Source organism: Grammomys surdaster, unplaced genomic scaffold (assembly GCF_004785775.1).
Source record: "Grammomys surdaster isolate TR1022 unplaced genomic scaffold, NIH_TR_1.0 1019, whole genome shotgun sequence".
NCBI classification, from domain to species: domain Eukaryota; kingdom Metazoa; phylum Chordata; class Mammalia; order Rodentia; family Muridae; genus Grammomys; species Grammomys surdaster.
This window is the reverse complement of record NW_021605438.1, coordinates 360,259-377,864: the sequence shown is the minus strand read 5'-3', so window position 1 is coordinate 377,864 and position 17,606 is coordinate 360,259. Positions and strand designations below refer to the sequence as shown.

Genomic DNA, 17,606 nt, shown 5'->3' with positions numbered 1-17,606 from the left:
TCTCTCTTTCTCTCTTTCTCTCTTTCTTTCTTTCTTTCTTTCTTTCTTTCTTTCTTTCTTTCTTTCTTTCTTTCTTTCTTTCTTTCTTTCTTTCTTACCAGTTCAGTATACTAAACTGGTCTTGAACTCATGATACCTGTTCCTCAGCACCACACCTCAAGATTGGTATTACAGGTGTGCCACCATGCCAGGTGACTTCTTCCTCTTTTGGAAGTCAAGCATCAGAGCCTTCTGCATCAGATTGCTATCACTGTATAACAACTTACAACAACCTTTTGAACACATATTTGCAGGTTTCACATGATCTCTGGTTTTCAGAAAGCATCACTGTGGCAAGTTCCTGGTACTGATAATAAATTTCAACTACTCTTGAACTAAGGACATCATCTTGTAGTTTGCTTATGGTCACTTTTATGCTGGCTTTTTACTATCTTGTAATTCTTTTGCATGTTCCTGCAATATGAATATGATTCTATGTGTATTTTTAAAACTACCAAATACCATAAACTGAGTCCATCCATGCTGCAGAGACTTGAAGCAGTAAGAAAAACATTGGGAAACAGTGACAGGTCATCTCTGATTAAATGAGCCCCAGGGATTGGAAGTCTGAGGGCTTCTCAGTCACTCATTACCAACCCTACATGCTGACCTTGACTTCCACTGTTGATTAAATTAGAAATATTTTATGGAACTGAAGTTTGCTTTCTGTATACATTTAGGTTCTAGTGTGAGGGAAATGCCTCTCTCTCTCTCTCTCTCTCTCTCTCTCTCTCTCTCTCTCTCTCTGTGCAACCTTTCTGCTTATTGGTTTAAACCAATGATGTTTTCAGAACTCCCCCACCCACGACATCTTAGTGCCTCTTTAATTATGGTCTTTTGATGAATGCACTAGGGGATAAGATGTACTTTCATGGAGTCCCAAAAATTTATAGGTCTTTATTTTTTCATGAGTACAATAAGTTTAGTCAGCACTTAAAATGTGCTAGGAACTTTAGTTTTATGGGTATTTCAACAGCCCTAAGTAGTAGCTTTGGGAATATTAGGATAATAAGAAAAGTAATTTAATGCTGGCCTCTCTTAATTGCTAGAGTTGGTCTTTCATCAATAAAAACACTATACATTTTGGATCGTCTCCATTATATTTTAAGCTCTTTGGGGACAGAAAAACTTCTTACATTTCTTTTGTTTCTAGGTACCCTTTGTTATGCACCATTCAGCATTAATGGATATTTGATGTGCTTACTGAACAAATGAGGCTGATTTTTACAGCAGCATCCTCTTTTGTTATGGTAAGTTATACAAGATGAAATCAAAGAAGTGGGGACTATCACATAAGTCTAATGTGTAGCTGCTTCCCTGGCTTAAATCTTGAAGATCTACCATCACTAATGAAGAAGATGGGTAAGTGCTCATGGTGCCCTAGGTTGATAGTGTTAATTTGCTATATTATGATTATAGGGGAAAGTCCAGGTGAAAGTTACCTTCAGGGAGAACTGATACATTGGATGGATCTTGCTGAGGTCATTCATGATGAAGTAGAGCAGAGATGCCCGGGCAGCTGCTGGCCTGTAGTGCTCTCGGGCCTCATTGATTTTTACTTCTGTCAATTTGGCTTCCTGGACCTAGAAACACAGATCATTGTTTAAACCAATCAGGACTTGAGGGAAGCAGTCTCAACATTCCACATGAGTAGATATTTGTCTGCACATGGAGTGCAGCAAACTGAAATGGGCAGAAGCTAAAAGAAAAAAAAATCACTGTGATATTCCTTAGTAGAACTCAAGTGTAAAAGAGAAGATTATATACTCCTGGTTTTGCCTGACAGTGAGCATGTCAGCTCCTCTATTTGGGAAGTATGGAAAACTCTAAGCACTGTGTTTAATGGAATGATTTCTTGGAAAACTAAGAGATACTTGTCACTCAAAAGTAAGAAGTAGTAGAAGCCTGAGAAGGAGGCACAACATAATCTTCATTCATTCTTGTAAGTATGTGTGTGCGTGAGTATGTACATGCATGTATGCATGTGATAATGGTGATTGATTCCAGAGTTTTGTACATGCCAGAAAGTATCTCATCATTGAGCTACAAACTTAGCCCCTTTCTTAATTTAAATGGAATAGCTATATACTAAGTCATAAGGAAATTCTTTCAGTGGAATACTTTGTCTTCAGAATTGTTCAAGTCATAGGTAATAAGAGAGTTAAGTATCCAGACTATCTATTTCTGTAAGATTGTGTCTTTACCTATGAACTTCAACTCTTTTTGGTCCGTAAATTCCAAAATAGAGTTAAAATATTGGGAATTGGAAAGTCCATCAGGAAAATGCATGCTCTCCGATCAAATGCTTACAATTTACAGTTGGAAGCTGTGGAATGAGAATGGCCCCTATACCTCATGTTTGAATATTTGATTCCCAGTTGGTGGAACTATTTGGGAAGGATTAGGAGGTATGGTCTTGCTGCAGGAGGTGTGTCCTTAGGCATGGGCATTGAGGTTTCCAAAGCCCATGTTATTCTTAGTTAGCTCACTCTTCCTTGTGCTTATGGAATAAGATCTAAGCTCTTGCTACTGCTCTAACACCATACCTAGTTGCCTGCTATTGTGTTACCCACCATGGTGGACTCTAACCCTCTGGAACTGTGGTTGTCAAGTTAAATTCTTCATTCTATAAGTTACTTTGGTCATGATATTTGATCACAGTAAAAGAAAAGTAACTAAGACAGAAATTGGTGCCAGGAAGAGGGCTATTGCTGTGACAGACTTGAGCATGCTGAGTTTTGGAGGACTGTGGAAGACAATGGGACTTAGGACTAGGAAAGTGGTTGAACACTGTAAACAGGGCTTAATGGGCCATTTTAATAGGAGCATGGAAGACAGTAGTGCTGAGGGTACTGTCCACTAAGTAGGCCCAGCTAAAGAGATTTCAGATGAGAACAATACTAGCAACTGGGCTAGAGACCATTCTTGTGATATTTTGGAAAAAAAATATGGCTCCCTTTAATCCTTGTACTAAGAATCTGCCTAAGGCTAAATCCAGAGTATGGGACAAATCTCATTGGCAGAGATTTTAAGACAGCCTAATATTGATTCTGTCACTTGGATATTAGTAACCACTCATGAAGATTTACAATGAATAAGAGCAACAATAAAAAAAATACAAAATGGCACTTTTAAAAAGAAAAAGAGCATCAGGAAATTTAATGTTAGGGCCAATGCTTGTTCTGTAAAGATAAGGAGAGGCTCAACCCAACTCATCCTGCAATTTGCAAAAAGGAAATCATGCACATCAACAAATCAAGAGTAAGCAAATGTAAATGAAGGGAGGGGCCTGGTTTTATCCCAAGTAAGCAGCAGAACTGGCAGCATCAGTCATGTACTTCTGGCTTTAGAATCATGAATGATACAGGAGTAAAGGGGTTGTAGAATCTTCTCATGTGGCTAAAGAAAGCTGTGGAGGCCAAGTGAATGGTAGGGAAGTCCCTGTATGGAGACCCAGAGTACCCATAATGTGAAGCTGTGAAAGTGAATTATACTGGGGATGTAAGGATGTCGGAGATGCCAGAGCTGTGGGGATATCTCCCAATGATAGCTATGGACAGAAGTGGAACCAGAGAAGAGAGAAGTATGTTACAGTCAGCAAATCTGGAACGGAAGGGGCATAAAAGCCATTGGCATTAGACATAGAATTATAGGAGTTGGAGTTTGCCCCTGCTGGGATTCAGTCTTTGATATAGTATTTGTTCACTATGTCCTCTTTCCTGTTTTGGAATGTTAATACATATTGTATAATGGAAGTATGTAATTTGCTTTTTGATTTTACAGGGGATTACAGTTGAGAGATTGCTGTGAGTCTCAGAAGAAAATTTGGACTTTGGACTTTTTAAACTGTGGATGACTCCAGAGCTTTTAAAATGAGACTGAATAGATTTTACATTATGACATGGCCATAAGCTTTGGGTGCTGGGAAGGGAAATGTGGTGGTTGGAATGAGAATGGTCTCCATAGGCTCATATGTTGGAATTCTTGGTTCCTCCTTGGTGGGATGTTTGAGAACAAGATGTACAGTCTTGTTGGAGGAGATGTGTCACATTGGGAGTGGTTTTGAGCTTTCAAAAAGTTCATGCAACTCTGCTTTTTGCTTGTGAATTGAGATCTAGGCTCTCAGTTACTGCTCCACCATCATGCCTGCCTGCTGCCTGCCTGCTACTATGCTCCTTGCCATAATTATCTTGGGCTCAAATGCTCTGGAATTGTGAATCCCAAATTAAATGATTTCCTTTTATATGCTACCTTGGTCATGGTGTTTTATCACAGCAACAGAAAGTACCTCAGATAGAATCATTACCAAAGGAGACAATTAGAAGACTTCTTCCATCTAGCACTTGGGAGGCTAAGGCAGGAAAATCACAAGGTCAAGGCCAGCCTGGGTCACAGAGTTAGACCTTATCTCAAAAATAAAGACCTTTTCTCTTCTAAAACAACATTCCTTCCCTAAAAAACATACTTTATGAAGGTCAGTACACTAAGAACAGAAGGCAACTAAACAACCTTGAAACAACCATTAAATGAGTATACTTAGAGCAGTAGATATACCCGAAAACTTCGAACAAAGGTATTTAAAAAAGGAGCTGGCTTACCTGAAAAGGAACTGATAAGAATGCCTGAAAATAACACAGTTATTTAGATGCAATAGTGAACGAGATAAATAGAATATGGATGAGAATAGAATACAGAAACTGGAAGATCTGAAGGATGGTTAAAATGAGCTCAGAAAGACACAAGGATGGAAAGTTGTGAGCATTTATAAGAACTGGCAGGTAGGGTGAGAGAATCTAAATAAGTTTAACAGAAAATTGTAGAGAATGAAGAAAATGAAGGGGAGGTAATGTCTAAAGCTGATAATTTCCAAAATTAACAAATATCAGAACTTTTATTTGAAAGAAGTATATCCCTCTTATGATAAATAAGGCTGCATCTTTATCAGACAGTGAAATTGTAGAACATCAGTGATGACATTGGAATATTAAAAGCCATCAGAAAGTATAAAGTACCTATAAAAGGCTAGTAATTAAATTGAAAGCAGACTCTTAACAGCAATAACAAACCACAGGGTACATTATGAAACAATAACAAAAGATACAAGGAAATGATTAAAATTAAAGTACTCTAAAATTGTTTTGGAAGATGATAGATATATTGCTTAATTTTACACCTCATTGAAACATATATATTAAAGTCACATTTAAAATGAAATACATATGATATATATGCAAAAAAGGTTAAAATATAATAGAGTGGCATCTTTCATATCATCAAAGAAAGAAAAACATTAGTGAAGAGGAAGAATGATCCTACTTTAGTTTGAATTGCTATTAGCTCAAACTATGGATGCCATACGTAAACACAGCAGTTAGTATACTAATTTCAAAATAAAACTTAAAAAAGAGAGTTGGGACAGAATTACTCTGCCCAGGTCAATAATGTTGACCCCAGAAGACATAGGTCAACAGATGAAAATCATAGTATGAGACATGAGATACTTCCCTGCAAGTTATTTGGTCTAAGAGGCCCCTGAGAGTTTTGCAAACAACACAGGCTATGACTATTGCCTTTGTTTCTCACCACATCTATGTGGCAAGATCCTGTTGCTGAAGATAGCATGCACTGGCTGCAAGGACATAAAAATATCAATTTCAAACCCAAACAGGAAAGTTGTCCCTGCTAGCTAGCTTTTATAGAATTGCAGAGTACTATGTAGTTGTTTGGGAGAAAAAAGCACCAGTGATTTTTATGATCCTGCTCAATGTTCAACCTGGCACACTGCATTGTTGGCCTTCCAGGTGAGATATTCTCACTCATGCAGTAGTGGCATGACTGTTATGGGGTAACTAACTACTTTCTGATTGGATGTGGGGCCTGCTCTCTAGAAGAGTATTTATACTTTTTACTTTAATCCTAGTCAAAACCCATGCCAGGGAGGTCAAAGGGCATATTTTACTGAATGGTCATAATATTAAAATCCCTTCTAAATGCTTGTGTTTATGCCCACAGATCTGGGCTGTTCTCAACCTTGGTTAGAGAAGCTTCTTTTTTTGGTAGAGAATAGAGTCAATTGAGAGATACAGAGATGGCCAAACTGCAGAGAAGAAGATTTGGAGTGCTCAGCTCTAAACAGGACATCTATATTACCTGCTCCCACTCATGGTTCGGGGAACATAACAGAAGGGAAAGCAGAAAGAATGTAAGTATCAGAGGATGGGAGGGAGGATTGTGAATCGTTGTTGTCTGGACATGACATAGCTATCAGAATCATTAATTCATGGTAGCTCTCACTACCTTCACGGGAGCTACAGAATATCAAATGATCTTGATCTTGGCATAGATAGAGTAGATGATCTTTAGGCTCCACCCCTTACGGAGGAGCTATTGGCAGTGGATGGCTGGCTGCTTAAGAGGGAGAATCATTCTATATTGAGGATGCAGCCATTGCTAGGTTTCCCATGTTCCAGTAGATAAAGCCATGCTCACAGCTCTATATGGACTTATTGGTTATCAAAACATGAAAAGAAATGAAGCTGGGAGGGGTTTTATGGAATAGGAAGACTTGGGAGAAGTTTCAGTGGAAATAATGAGGGTAAATATGTGCCGTAGTCACTGTCATGTTGTTGTAAAGAGACACCATGACCAAGGAAATGCTTATGAAAGAAGAAATTAACTGGGGGCTTCCTTACAGTTTCAGAGGTTTAGACCATTATCATCATGGTAGGGAACATGGTGGTATGCAGGCAGATATTGGAGCAGTAGCTGAGATGGGCAGCTGGTAGGTATGGGCCTTTGAAACCTCAAAGCTCCAAATCTATCTCCTGTGAAACATTTCCTTCAAAAAAGCTACACCTCATAATCCTTATAACTCTTTCAAATAATACCACTGCCTGGTGACAATGCATTCAAATAAAAGAGCCCATGGGGGTCATTCTTATTTAAACTACAACCAATGATAATATTTTATTATATACATATATAAAATTCTTTCAAACAAAAAAACTTAAAATATATTTAAGAAAATGGTTTATTTTCTTAATGTCAATAAGTCTTTTAAAGTTAAACAAAGATGACCATTTTGTAGAGATGTAGAAGGAGAATACTTATGTACAGTTGATGGGAATGTAAAGTACTATAGCTACTTGAAGCTCTTGCAGGGGACCCTGATTTAATTTCTAGCATCCATGTGGTAATTTACAAGTATTTATAATTCTAGTTCCAGAGGATCTTATACTGTTTTCTGGGTTCTACAACCACTAGGAACCTAAATAGTGCACATACATATATACAAACATTCATAAACATAAAATAGCAGATAAATATTTTTAAAAAGTACTATAACCAACATGGAAAACAGTACAAAACAAATCATAAAAGCAAAATGAACAGCAGAATTCATCTCTGATCTACCACTGGGCACATATTCAAAGGATGAAATCCGTGTGTCAGGAGATAGTTTACTACAAACAGTATTCTCAGTTTGTGATAGCTAAGTCATAGAACCAACCAAGATGAACCATTGATACACGGATAGATAAAGGAAAATGTGGCAGATGTCCATAGTGAATTATTATTCAGCTGAAAGGAGGGTTGTAGTTCTGATATTGGTAAAGGAGATAAAACTGGAAGGAACTGTGTTAAGTAAAATAAGCCAGGCATAGAAATACTTTGTGTTTTTACTAACTTGGAAAGTGGATGACACAAAAGGAGAGATTGGATCACTGATTCCTAGAAGCAGTACACAGTGGGGGAGTAACACGACAGGGGTTAAATAAGAGACACCCCCACACAAATAGATTTGGCATCTTATAGCCTAGAGTCTACAAGAATTTGTGATCTATTTCAAACTCACTAGGAAGGGATGAAAGGTTGAAGATTACACAAACAGTAATGCTTGAGGTGAAAATGCTAATTAATAAGGAACTCGAAGAAAAATCCAACTACCATATGTCAATGATGCTAATAAATATAAATTGGTTAAGTTCAGTAGCTGAATCTCAGAAGAACATTAAAAAATCACATAAGTTTCAGTCAGTGTCATTACAGATTTAGTTTTCTATGCCCCCCAACTGCTTAGCACTGCTCATTAATCTCTATGCCTCTAGTCAACTCTTGTTCTAATCTTCCATAAATATTGTAAAATTTCACCTCTCTCTCAACATTATATCTCAACACTACTTCCTCACTTGTATCAGATAAGATTGACTCCCGGATTCCCTAAAATACAGTCACAAGGACAGAATGGAGTTCCATAAGGTCATACTAGCCAGTGACAGTCTAGCTGGTAGTGTCTACACAGCCACCTTCTGATATCCTCTAAGTGATACACTTCTCAGAACATATCCCTGCTTGTTAAGCCCCCATGGCTTTATAGAGACAGTAAGAAATGAGCTACCTTCATTCCTGCCTGTTCCTAGTCTCTAATTATCTGCATCTCTCTCAGTTGCATGTGTCAACTCATGTACCAATTGTAGCGTCATGTTTGCCCCATATGCCTTATCACATTGGCAACTGATTCTCTATTTTTCCACAGACAAGGTTTTTCATCTACCCTGAATTATACGATCTCACCAGCCCCATTGTATTAAGCATCTCCTTTCATTGCTGTGAATTCAGGGCCTTGCCTCAGAAGCTCACCATCCCTTATAATCCATGCATGCTGCTGATAGCCCCAACTGCAGTCATGGAATTTCGAATATGGAAGCTGCCAACTAAATATCTATTAGATGGATGAGAGGGAAGGAAAAAGAGCCTCTAAAATGGGGGACAATATAGATGAGAAATCATATATGATATAGATGTGGCAGGCGATGGTTCATTGACGATGAGGCAAGGAAGGATGATGCAACAGAAGAGATCAACAAGGCTGGCTCCACCCTCTGACCTACACCCTCTGTGTGATCTGAGTCTCTCCAGACCAGAGCTTTGGACTTTCTATACTTTCAGGCTTGCATGAGATATAACTGCCAAGATAACGACAGTAAACCTTTGTCACAGAGCAGCCACTCAGCTAGGTTGGACTTTTCAATGTTATCACTGTTATTTCTTCGCTCAGACCTGGCTGATTGTGATTTATCACTTGTTCTGTTTTTAAAATTTTGGTGATGTAGAGAACTGAACACAGGGTCTTTCACATACAAGGGTTTTCTTTCTCCTCCTATTTTGACCCTATGTTGAACAAAGCCTTTCCTGTTTGGAGGAATCTGAGGAAGCAGGCAGTTAGCACATTCATTCAGAGACATGTTTCTCCTGGTCCCCATTGTAGATGTGTGAGGTCCTCACTGGAGACAGTCTCAGAACTGGTCTGATCTAGGCAGGGAGGAAATGCAGAAGGGCTTGCACATGTCTGGGGGGCTAGTGGGGAGGGTAAAGAGTTGAGTCCTCTTTCTCATCAAGTCACTTTCTAGTCTCCATGGGGAAATAGCCTTCCCAACATGCTATGCAGGAAGGAAGCTGTGTATTGGAGCTGTTTTCCAGGATGACATTGAGTTTCCTGGCATTCTACTGTTTTCACATTAAAATCAGACTTTGAAGTCTTTCAGTCAGCCCAGAGGATTGTCTTAGGACACAATCACATCTGAATTATTCAATTTATACAGATATAGGGTGATTCTACAAACTTAGGCATTCTCTGTGGGCACCATTCCCTGCAGAAAAGGCCCCACTCAGACTTAAGCGGTTTGTGAAGTAGAAATATCAAAAGCCTATTCTAGTAGCTCTGCAACCCAGGATGGGCAGAGGTCACTCTACAATCATGCCTGGATTTTAAAAACACCTTTCAAGATTTATATTTTTTCTTTATTCTTACAAGAATTTTATACATGTATATAATAAACTTGACCATATCCATCCCATTTTCCTCCTCTAATTCCCCATGTATCACTTTCAACATGTCTACCTCCCAACTTTGTCTTGTTGACAACCCAAGTAGTACTGCCCACATGTGTGTGGACTTTTTAGAAGAAACTTGGAAGATGGAAACAGAAGACAGATTCAGGTTCTGAGATCAGATCAGAGGAAGTAGAGGTCAAAGGAGCCTGGGCCTTCTGGCACGCCAGAGTGGGTGTACCTTGTCCTCCACCTCTGCAGCAGTCTGCTTGGTGACCTCCAGGTTCTCCACCAAGGCTGTATCTCCCAGGAAGTTCCCCGAGGCTGAAGAGAGGCGAGACAGCAGATTGTCCTCTAAGGTTTTGAGGGTGATTTTGAAACCATTCTGCTGCTTTGTGAGATCTGACTGTAAACATTAAGCAAGGAGGAGTCAGGTAGAGATGCTACAGCATCTTACTCTAGGACAGGTTTGAATAAAGAAATGTTGGAAGGGCCAGAGTCTCTCCCTGTAGAGACAGTGTACCAAGGGTACAGCAGCAGAATGCTTTTGACCCCGGGTAGAAGTGAGCAGGTGAGTGGGGTCCCAGCTGCAGCTGTGCAGATGGCTGCCATGATTCTGGGAATAAAAATGCAAGTGGTTTAGCCCAAAACTGTGGTTAAAGTTTCAGCTGATTCGAACATGTGCAGATCTATTCGTGCCATTGTTCTCCATACAGCAGCCTATGAGTGCTCCATGTTACACGGTGTAACATTTACATCATAGTGGGTATTAGAAGTAATCTAGAGGTGATTGGAAGCATGTGAGAGTATGTTGGCATGTGCTATGCAAACAGATCATTTACATAAGCAACTGAACCAGCAGCAGTTTGGTATCTGAGGGGCTTCAGAGTACAACTCCCCACTGATTTAGAATGGAGATCATAGGCTGGCTTATGCTCTTTCCATGTCAGTAATCTGTGACTCCAAGTCCTTACACTTAAGAGAGCTGTGCTATGCTTAATACAGTGCTGAGGTCACTAAACAGAACCTGGGAGCAGACAGTACAGTAATGGCTTCATCCTCCAGAGAGTACTGTCTCCTGCTTTGTTGGCATCAGATGAACAGTAAAGAAGTACTTAAAAGATGAACTCATTTGGCTCATGCAGTTCCAACAAGGTCCTCATCTGTGGCCAGGGTAGGATTGGAATCCCAGCAACTCTCACATCCTCTTTTCTTTGTCGATATTAGGCTGTGTTTCCTAAAACACTGAGCATTCTTTATTTGTACATTAGCAAATGGGAGTTAACTCCAGATAGCCCTAGCATCTTTGACCTGTGAAACCTTTTGATCCCAGTCAAGAACAACTTACATATTAGGGCTTTAAGCCATGCAACTCTCCCTCAGTGTTCTCTCTCTCTCTCTCTCTCTCTCTCTCTCTCTCTCTCTCTCTCTCTCTCTCTCTCTTTCTCTCTCTCTCCCCCTCTCTCTCTCATTTATTAATTATATGTATGACTTCTTATACGTATATGTGTCTGTCTGTAGACATGTACCCAAAGAGGCTAGAAAGCGTCAAATCTCCTGAGGCTGGAGTTATAGATGGTTATGAGCTGTCTCACATGAATGCTGGGGACAGAACTTGGATATTCTACAAGAGAAGAAGCATTATTAACTGCTAAGCCATCGTTCCAACCACTGTTCAGTCTCTTAAAAATGCAGATGTTAGTCCAGCCTGAGGATAGAACTGGCTATTTTTGTTTAGGAACACTATACCTAGAGGCTTTCAAATTACTTAAGAATTAGCTCAAAGCCCAATACCTCATAGAAGCTTTCTGATGACTACTATTTAAATTAGTTCCCTTAAACCATACCCCGTGCATGAATACACACACACACACACACACACACACACACACACACACACACGATTCTGGCAAATAGGAGGCAGAGGCATGGTAATGATGAGTTTGAGGCCAGCTTGGTCCTGTAGCTTTCTATATTACCTAGTTTCATTTCCTGAAAATTCTTACTAGTAGCTAAAATGGCATTATTTCTCAGTTTGCATTTCTACTGCCTGTGTTCTCCTCTGCTTGGCTATAAGCTGTGTAGACAGCTACATAATCTTCCTTGGGCTCTGTTGGGTCTTCCCCACAATGATTTTGGTTGTTGTGGACTTGGGCTCCAGGGTGTGTCTGGAGAGAGTTCTAGGGAGGCGTGGACTCAGTCTCACATATGCTGTGGAAGGTTGGTTTCCCTTCTTGGCCTGTATTATCTAATCTAATCACATCTAAAGAAAGAAAGGAAAGCATGCTCAGATTTGTATGCTAAGACTAATCCTCCAATTGACTGTGTAGGAAAGTACTTAGGTGTCATAGAGGGGAGCCCTTGCTAGGTGGGATTAATGTCCCTAGAAGAAACATAAGAGAAGGGCCCCTAGCTCTATACATGTACAAGTGGTTATGGGAGCAGGCAGCTGCTAGCAAGCCGAGAAAAGCCTCATAAGGAACATCTATACCAGCAACATGGTCTATAGTCCCAGCCTTTAGAAGTGATAGGACCCAGGGGACTGCCCTTTATGCTGCCTGACATGTACCTTAAACTGGCTAAAACAGAATCACAGCAAACATGCTCCTGTTTCTTTACCCAGGCATAATTTAATCCTACTTGGCTTTGGATGGCTCCATGTGAGTCGTGAGATCAGAGGTTCTCATATCAGAGCCCAGAGCCAGGTCCTGCTCTTGGGGACAGGAATGTCACCTCTCTCAGTTTTCCTGCTTTTGTTCTTCAGCTAACCACATTCTTCCTTTCCCAATTGGGTATTCCCAATAGGGTTGGGATTCATACGATGTCTTGAAGAGCCCACTGTGCTGGATTTGAGGAGAAACTTGCCCACTCCTATTCCCACAGTGGCTACGCTGCAGGACCCAGGGCAGAGCATTCCTTCCTTCCTTCCCCACTGAATCTCTGACACACCTTCAGCTGCTCCAGGTCTGGCCTCTCCATGCTGACCACAGCAGCCAGCAGCTGGTCCTCTAGGCCATCCCTGGTCACCGTGAAGTTGATCAGGGTGGCCTGAGCCTGCAGTTCAGGCTGGTAGTGAGGGTTGGCCAGCTTGGTGTGAAGGATGAGCCGGAACTTGGGGTTGAATTCACATTCCTTGTCTCCAATCTTGATGAATCTGGAACACAAGGGATCAGATGCAAGAGGGGTGCCGTCACGTAGAATTTTAGATTTTTTTAAAAATAGGAGCACAGTCAACAATATTATCATATTCTCATGATCTTTTCCTAATTATGTCTAACAATTGCCCACAACCGTTATTTGCCTTGATGTTGGGAGCAAGTTGGAAAGATTAAGTTTTGTCTCATGCTTCATTTTCTAGTGTGAAACTTTAGGTGGAACCGTTCCCACTGTCAATATAGATTCGGATACTATGAAAATGTCCCAGCAGATGGCAGTACAGAATATGGCAGAAGGGGCATCTGTTTGCAGTTGGCAGGAAGATCTTCCTAGGCATGCTAGAGGGCTTCTTTTTTTCTGGGCTAGAAAGGGAATATCTTTGATGGGTGAAAATAATTAAACACAGAAGCAGGTTTAACTTGAAACACAGAAGGGTAACTTGGGGACTCTGCAACCAGTAGGGTTCCTGCTAAGCCTTGGACATAGTTTCACTCCAAAGATCCGTGTACTAGAAGTCTGGTCTTTTGTATGATAGAATGGTTATATACAGGTATTCATGCATGTGCATGTGGGTGTGTGTACTTGTGTGTGTGTGTGTGTATCTGAGAAGTGGGGTCTGGTGGAAGGTAATTGTAAGGGTTAATGCTGTCTTTTGGGAGGGGGTTGGGTCTAGCAGGAGTGGATTAGACTCTGAAAGTCTAAGCCTGGGTCCTGCACAATCTTTTGCTTTCTGTCTCATCATGTTAACTACCCACACCCACCTGCCATGGACTCCCACCACAATGCTATCTACCAGGTTATGATATGGTAAAACAACTCTTATCGGATCCAGTTGGCCAACCTTGGGTTTTCTCTTTCTAAAACTGTGAACTACACAAATGAATTTTCTTAAGAAACTATCTAGCCTTGAGTCTTTTGTTACAGCAATAGAAAACAGGTAAGGATGGCCCCAGAGTTAATCATACCTTACCTGTTAATTAGCATGTCTATCATCTGAGATGGAAGCCCTTCTACTTATTTCCTCTTATTTTCTTATTCATATAAACTTCCTTTCTCTACCCTGTACATGCTAAGGCTTCAGAGTCACAAAGGGTCATCAAATTGACTGGGAGCTTCGTTCTGAGCCTCACACATTCAGCTTGAGTAAGGTGTATGTCTTAGAAGTCTGTTGGTTTTGACCATTTTCCCTTAAGGCTCCCCTCAAAGTGTGTACTGTAGCCATTAGAAACAGGGCAAGGAGTTGCAGGCTTGTAGAATACAAGGCCAATGAAATGCTCTGCTGCTAGAGGGGAGGAAGGCAGGCCAGCTGCGGTGAGCTCCCTGACCTGAGCCCAGGAGAAAAGGTTCTAGAAGTGAGCTCTCCATAGCTCTAACCAGGGCAGTAGACCCACTGTGAGCACAGGGCAGCTGTGCAGCTAAGTCTTACCGTCCTTTCTTAATGACTTCTCTCCCAAGCAGAGGTCCCAGGACAGGATCTATGGACTCCTCAAGGTTCTCAATCAGCACCACATCTCCAGCTTCCAGGGCACGCTCTATGGTCTGAAGGCAGCTGAGAAGCAAGTTAGGCAGTGTGAGTCCAAACCAATGCATGGATTTGAGGCAATTTAACAAGTCCACTGTGCCTCTGAGGGAAGTGTAGGGCTGGGCAGGGAGGCACAGCTTCCAGAAATGTCTTCAGCTGCTATGTTTTTCTCTACTTAAAATGACATTTATGCTTTTTTAAAAAAAAAATTAAAAGTAGATATGACAAAATAAAAAGGAATATGAAAATTAACCACAACCCCCCTGTCTGTTATTTACAATTCAGTGTTTACTGTGGATATCTGCTTATTTAGGTGATCCATTGGTACTGGGTGGTGGGGGGTTGGCTTGGGGCCCCATAGGAAACAAATGCAACAAGTGCTCAATTTAAAACTATTGGTTAAATAAAAATGGCTGTAGCCAGTTTCTGGAGGGATTAGAGGTAGGTGGTTTTGGAGCTACATGGATGGGGGTTGCAGAGAGTGGGAAGGAAAGAGAGAGAAAAGGAGGGTCAGAGAAAAAGGAGGAGGAGAGGAAGAACAGGAGAAGGAAAAGGAGGAGAAGGAGGAAGAGGAAGAAGAAGAAGAGGAAGAAGAGGAGGAGAAGGAGGAGGGGGAGGAAGAAGAGAATGAGGAGGAGGAGGTAGAAGCCACCATGAGAGATGAACTATAGGCACATGGCCAGGAAAAACAGCAAATATTTGGGGTACACCATTGGGGAAGTAGGCAGGACAGCAGTTAGAAAAGAAGATTAGGGGTTACCCTCCAATACTGTCCAAGACAAATAAAATAACCATAGTTTGAGTCTCATTCATTCATAAGGTAGACAGGGATAGAATTAAATGGTTCGACTACACCCTTACATGAAATGATGTCATGTGTGCACACACTCTGCAGCCATCCTTCCATAACTTTTATTTATAATACCTGATTCACTGAAATGCTGGGTAATGGTGGTTGCATAATTATTAACAACAGGGGCCACTGAACCTGTACATGTTTAGTACCCACACAATTGGTCCCAAGTATTTCGGACAAAAGGTTGGCTCTCTCTTTATAGCCTGTAGGTATAAAGAGCTGACTGCATTACATTTTCAAGTTTAGTTTTTTATATTATTGAATTCATATGGCACTTTTGCTTTATAACCTAGTTTTTTAAATATATAAAATATAAACATTTCCCCAAGACATTGAGTATTCTTCCAAAGTAATTTTTTTACACATGTAAAATAAGACATTTATTATACTTAAGAACAGATTTTATCTATTTTACGAAAACTCTAAAATGGCACATGGTGTATTCCTTTAGCTCACAGTACAAGTTGGTATACTGCCACCAGTTAACCCACAAATAGCAGTTTTTAAGTCTCATTTTGGGAGTCCTAGGAAATATTTACTATTTATCTATTTTTTAAAAAAAATTCTTTTTATTACTTGTATGCTGTGTATGTTTTTCTGTGAGTGAAGGCCACAAGAAGAGGAATCAGATCCCTTGGTACTGGAGTTTCAGGTGGTTCCTGAGCTGTCACTGTCAGTGGTTCCTGGCCCTCTTCCTTTATGGACACTCTTCTAGGCTAATCCTTTCCTGGAGCTTCTGCCATAACTCAGTTTCTTCCCATCAATTCCTAAGGCTATGCAGCCACTCTGAGGCAAGAGGCCAGCCTTGCTCTGGCCATTTTTCATTTTCAATGACATAACCTTACCCTATGACTTCTTATCTATCACTGCCAGTCCCATTTGTGGGCAAGGGCTTCCCTTCTGTGATCTTTTCCTAAGACACAATAGTCTGGTTTAGTCACTTCTTCCTGACAATTGTTTTTGCCAGGCAAGTCCCTGGGAATTCTTTTTGTCCATTCATGGCCCTCATGATTTGTATTCTCTAATGCAGTGAACGTAGAGTGACAGGTGTCAGTCAGACAGCCTCCACTGACGTCAGTATGAGCCTGCTGATGTATGTCTAATATCATGAGAACAGTCATGTTGTAGAGGGGGCACAAGCTGGCAGCAAAACCCAAGAGCCCATGAGCCTGGCCGAACAGGGTAAACCTGATAGAGTGACCAGGTTGCTCTCCTCCCTCAAGAGCAGGTCCTAACTACTGCTGGCTTGCATTTAATGTGCTATCAGGCCTGATCTGGCTCAAGGGGAAAAACATCTATTTTGACACATGGGTACAGTCCATCAGGGGAAATCTTGAGGGAGGAGCTTGAGGCAGCTGGTCAAGTTGCATTCATAACTCCAAGTGAGAGGGAGTAGAATGCCTATGCTCAGCCAGTGTCTTAGTCAATGCTATTGCTGTGAAGAGACACCATGACCACAGCAACTTTTATTAAAGAAAGCATTTAATTTTGGCTGGCTTGCAGTTCAGAGCTTTAGTCCATTGTTATGATGAGAAGTGTGGTGGTTTGGATATGCTTGGCCCATGGAGTAACACTATTAGGAGGGGTGTCGGAGTAGGTGTGGCTTTGTTGAAGGAAGTGTGCCACTGTGGGTGTGGACTTTGAGATCCTCCTCCTAGCTCCCTGGAAGCCAGTCTTCTCCTTGCCTTCTGATTAAGATATAGAACTCTCAGCTCCTCACATGCCATGCCTGCCTGGACCCTGCTATGCTCCAGCCTACATGACAATGAACTGAACCTTTGAACCTGTAATCCAGCCCCAGTTAAATGTTGTCCTTTACACAATTAAATGTTATATGTGTTGCCTGGGTCATGGTGTCTTTTCACAGCAATGGAAACCCAAACTAAGACAGGAAGCATGACACTATGCAGACAGACATGGTGCTGGAGAGGTAACTGAAAGTTCTACATCTGGATAGGCAGGCAGCAGGAAAATGAATGACACTGGACCTGATTTGAGCTTCTTCAGCCTCAAAGTCAAATATCAAAAGTCAAATATCAAAGTGATATTCTTCTTCAACAAGGCCACACCCACTCCCACAAAACCATACCTCCTAATAGTGTAACTCCCTATGAGTCTATGGGAGCCATTTTCATTGAAACTACCACAGAAGCTTTCTCTCTCTCTCTCTCTCTCTCTCTCTCTCTCTCTCTCTCTCTCTCT

The 17,606-nt window shown here is 41.0% G+C and overlaps 1 protein-coding gene across 1 annotated transcript in view; it reads right to left on the bottom strand.

Annotated features, from left to right (window-relative positions):
• The window catches only part of Dnah9 (dynein axonemal heavy chain 9), a 315,810-nt gene that overhangs the window by 48,469 nt on the left and 249,735 nt on the right, over positions 1 to 17,606 (bottom strand). The window contains exons 54-57 of the mRNA XM_028783166.1: positions 14,453 to 14,575; positions 12,820 to 13,024; positions 10,112 to 10,276; positions 1,482 to 1,622 (exon numbers count right to left, since the gene is read on the bottom strand). Coding sequence (XP_028638999.1) covers positions 1,482 to 1,622; positions 10,112 to 10,276; positions 12,820 to 13,024; positions 14,453 to 14,575 — 634 coding nt within the window. The remainder of the gene's footprint in view (positions 1 to 1,481; positions 1,623 to 10,111; positions 10,277 to 12,819; positions 13,025 to 14,452; positions 14,576 to 17,606) is intronic.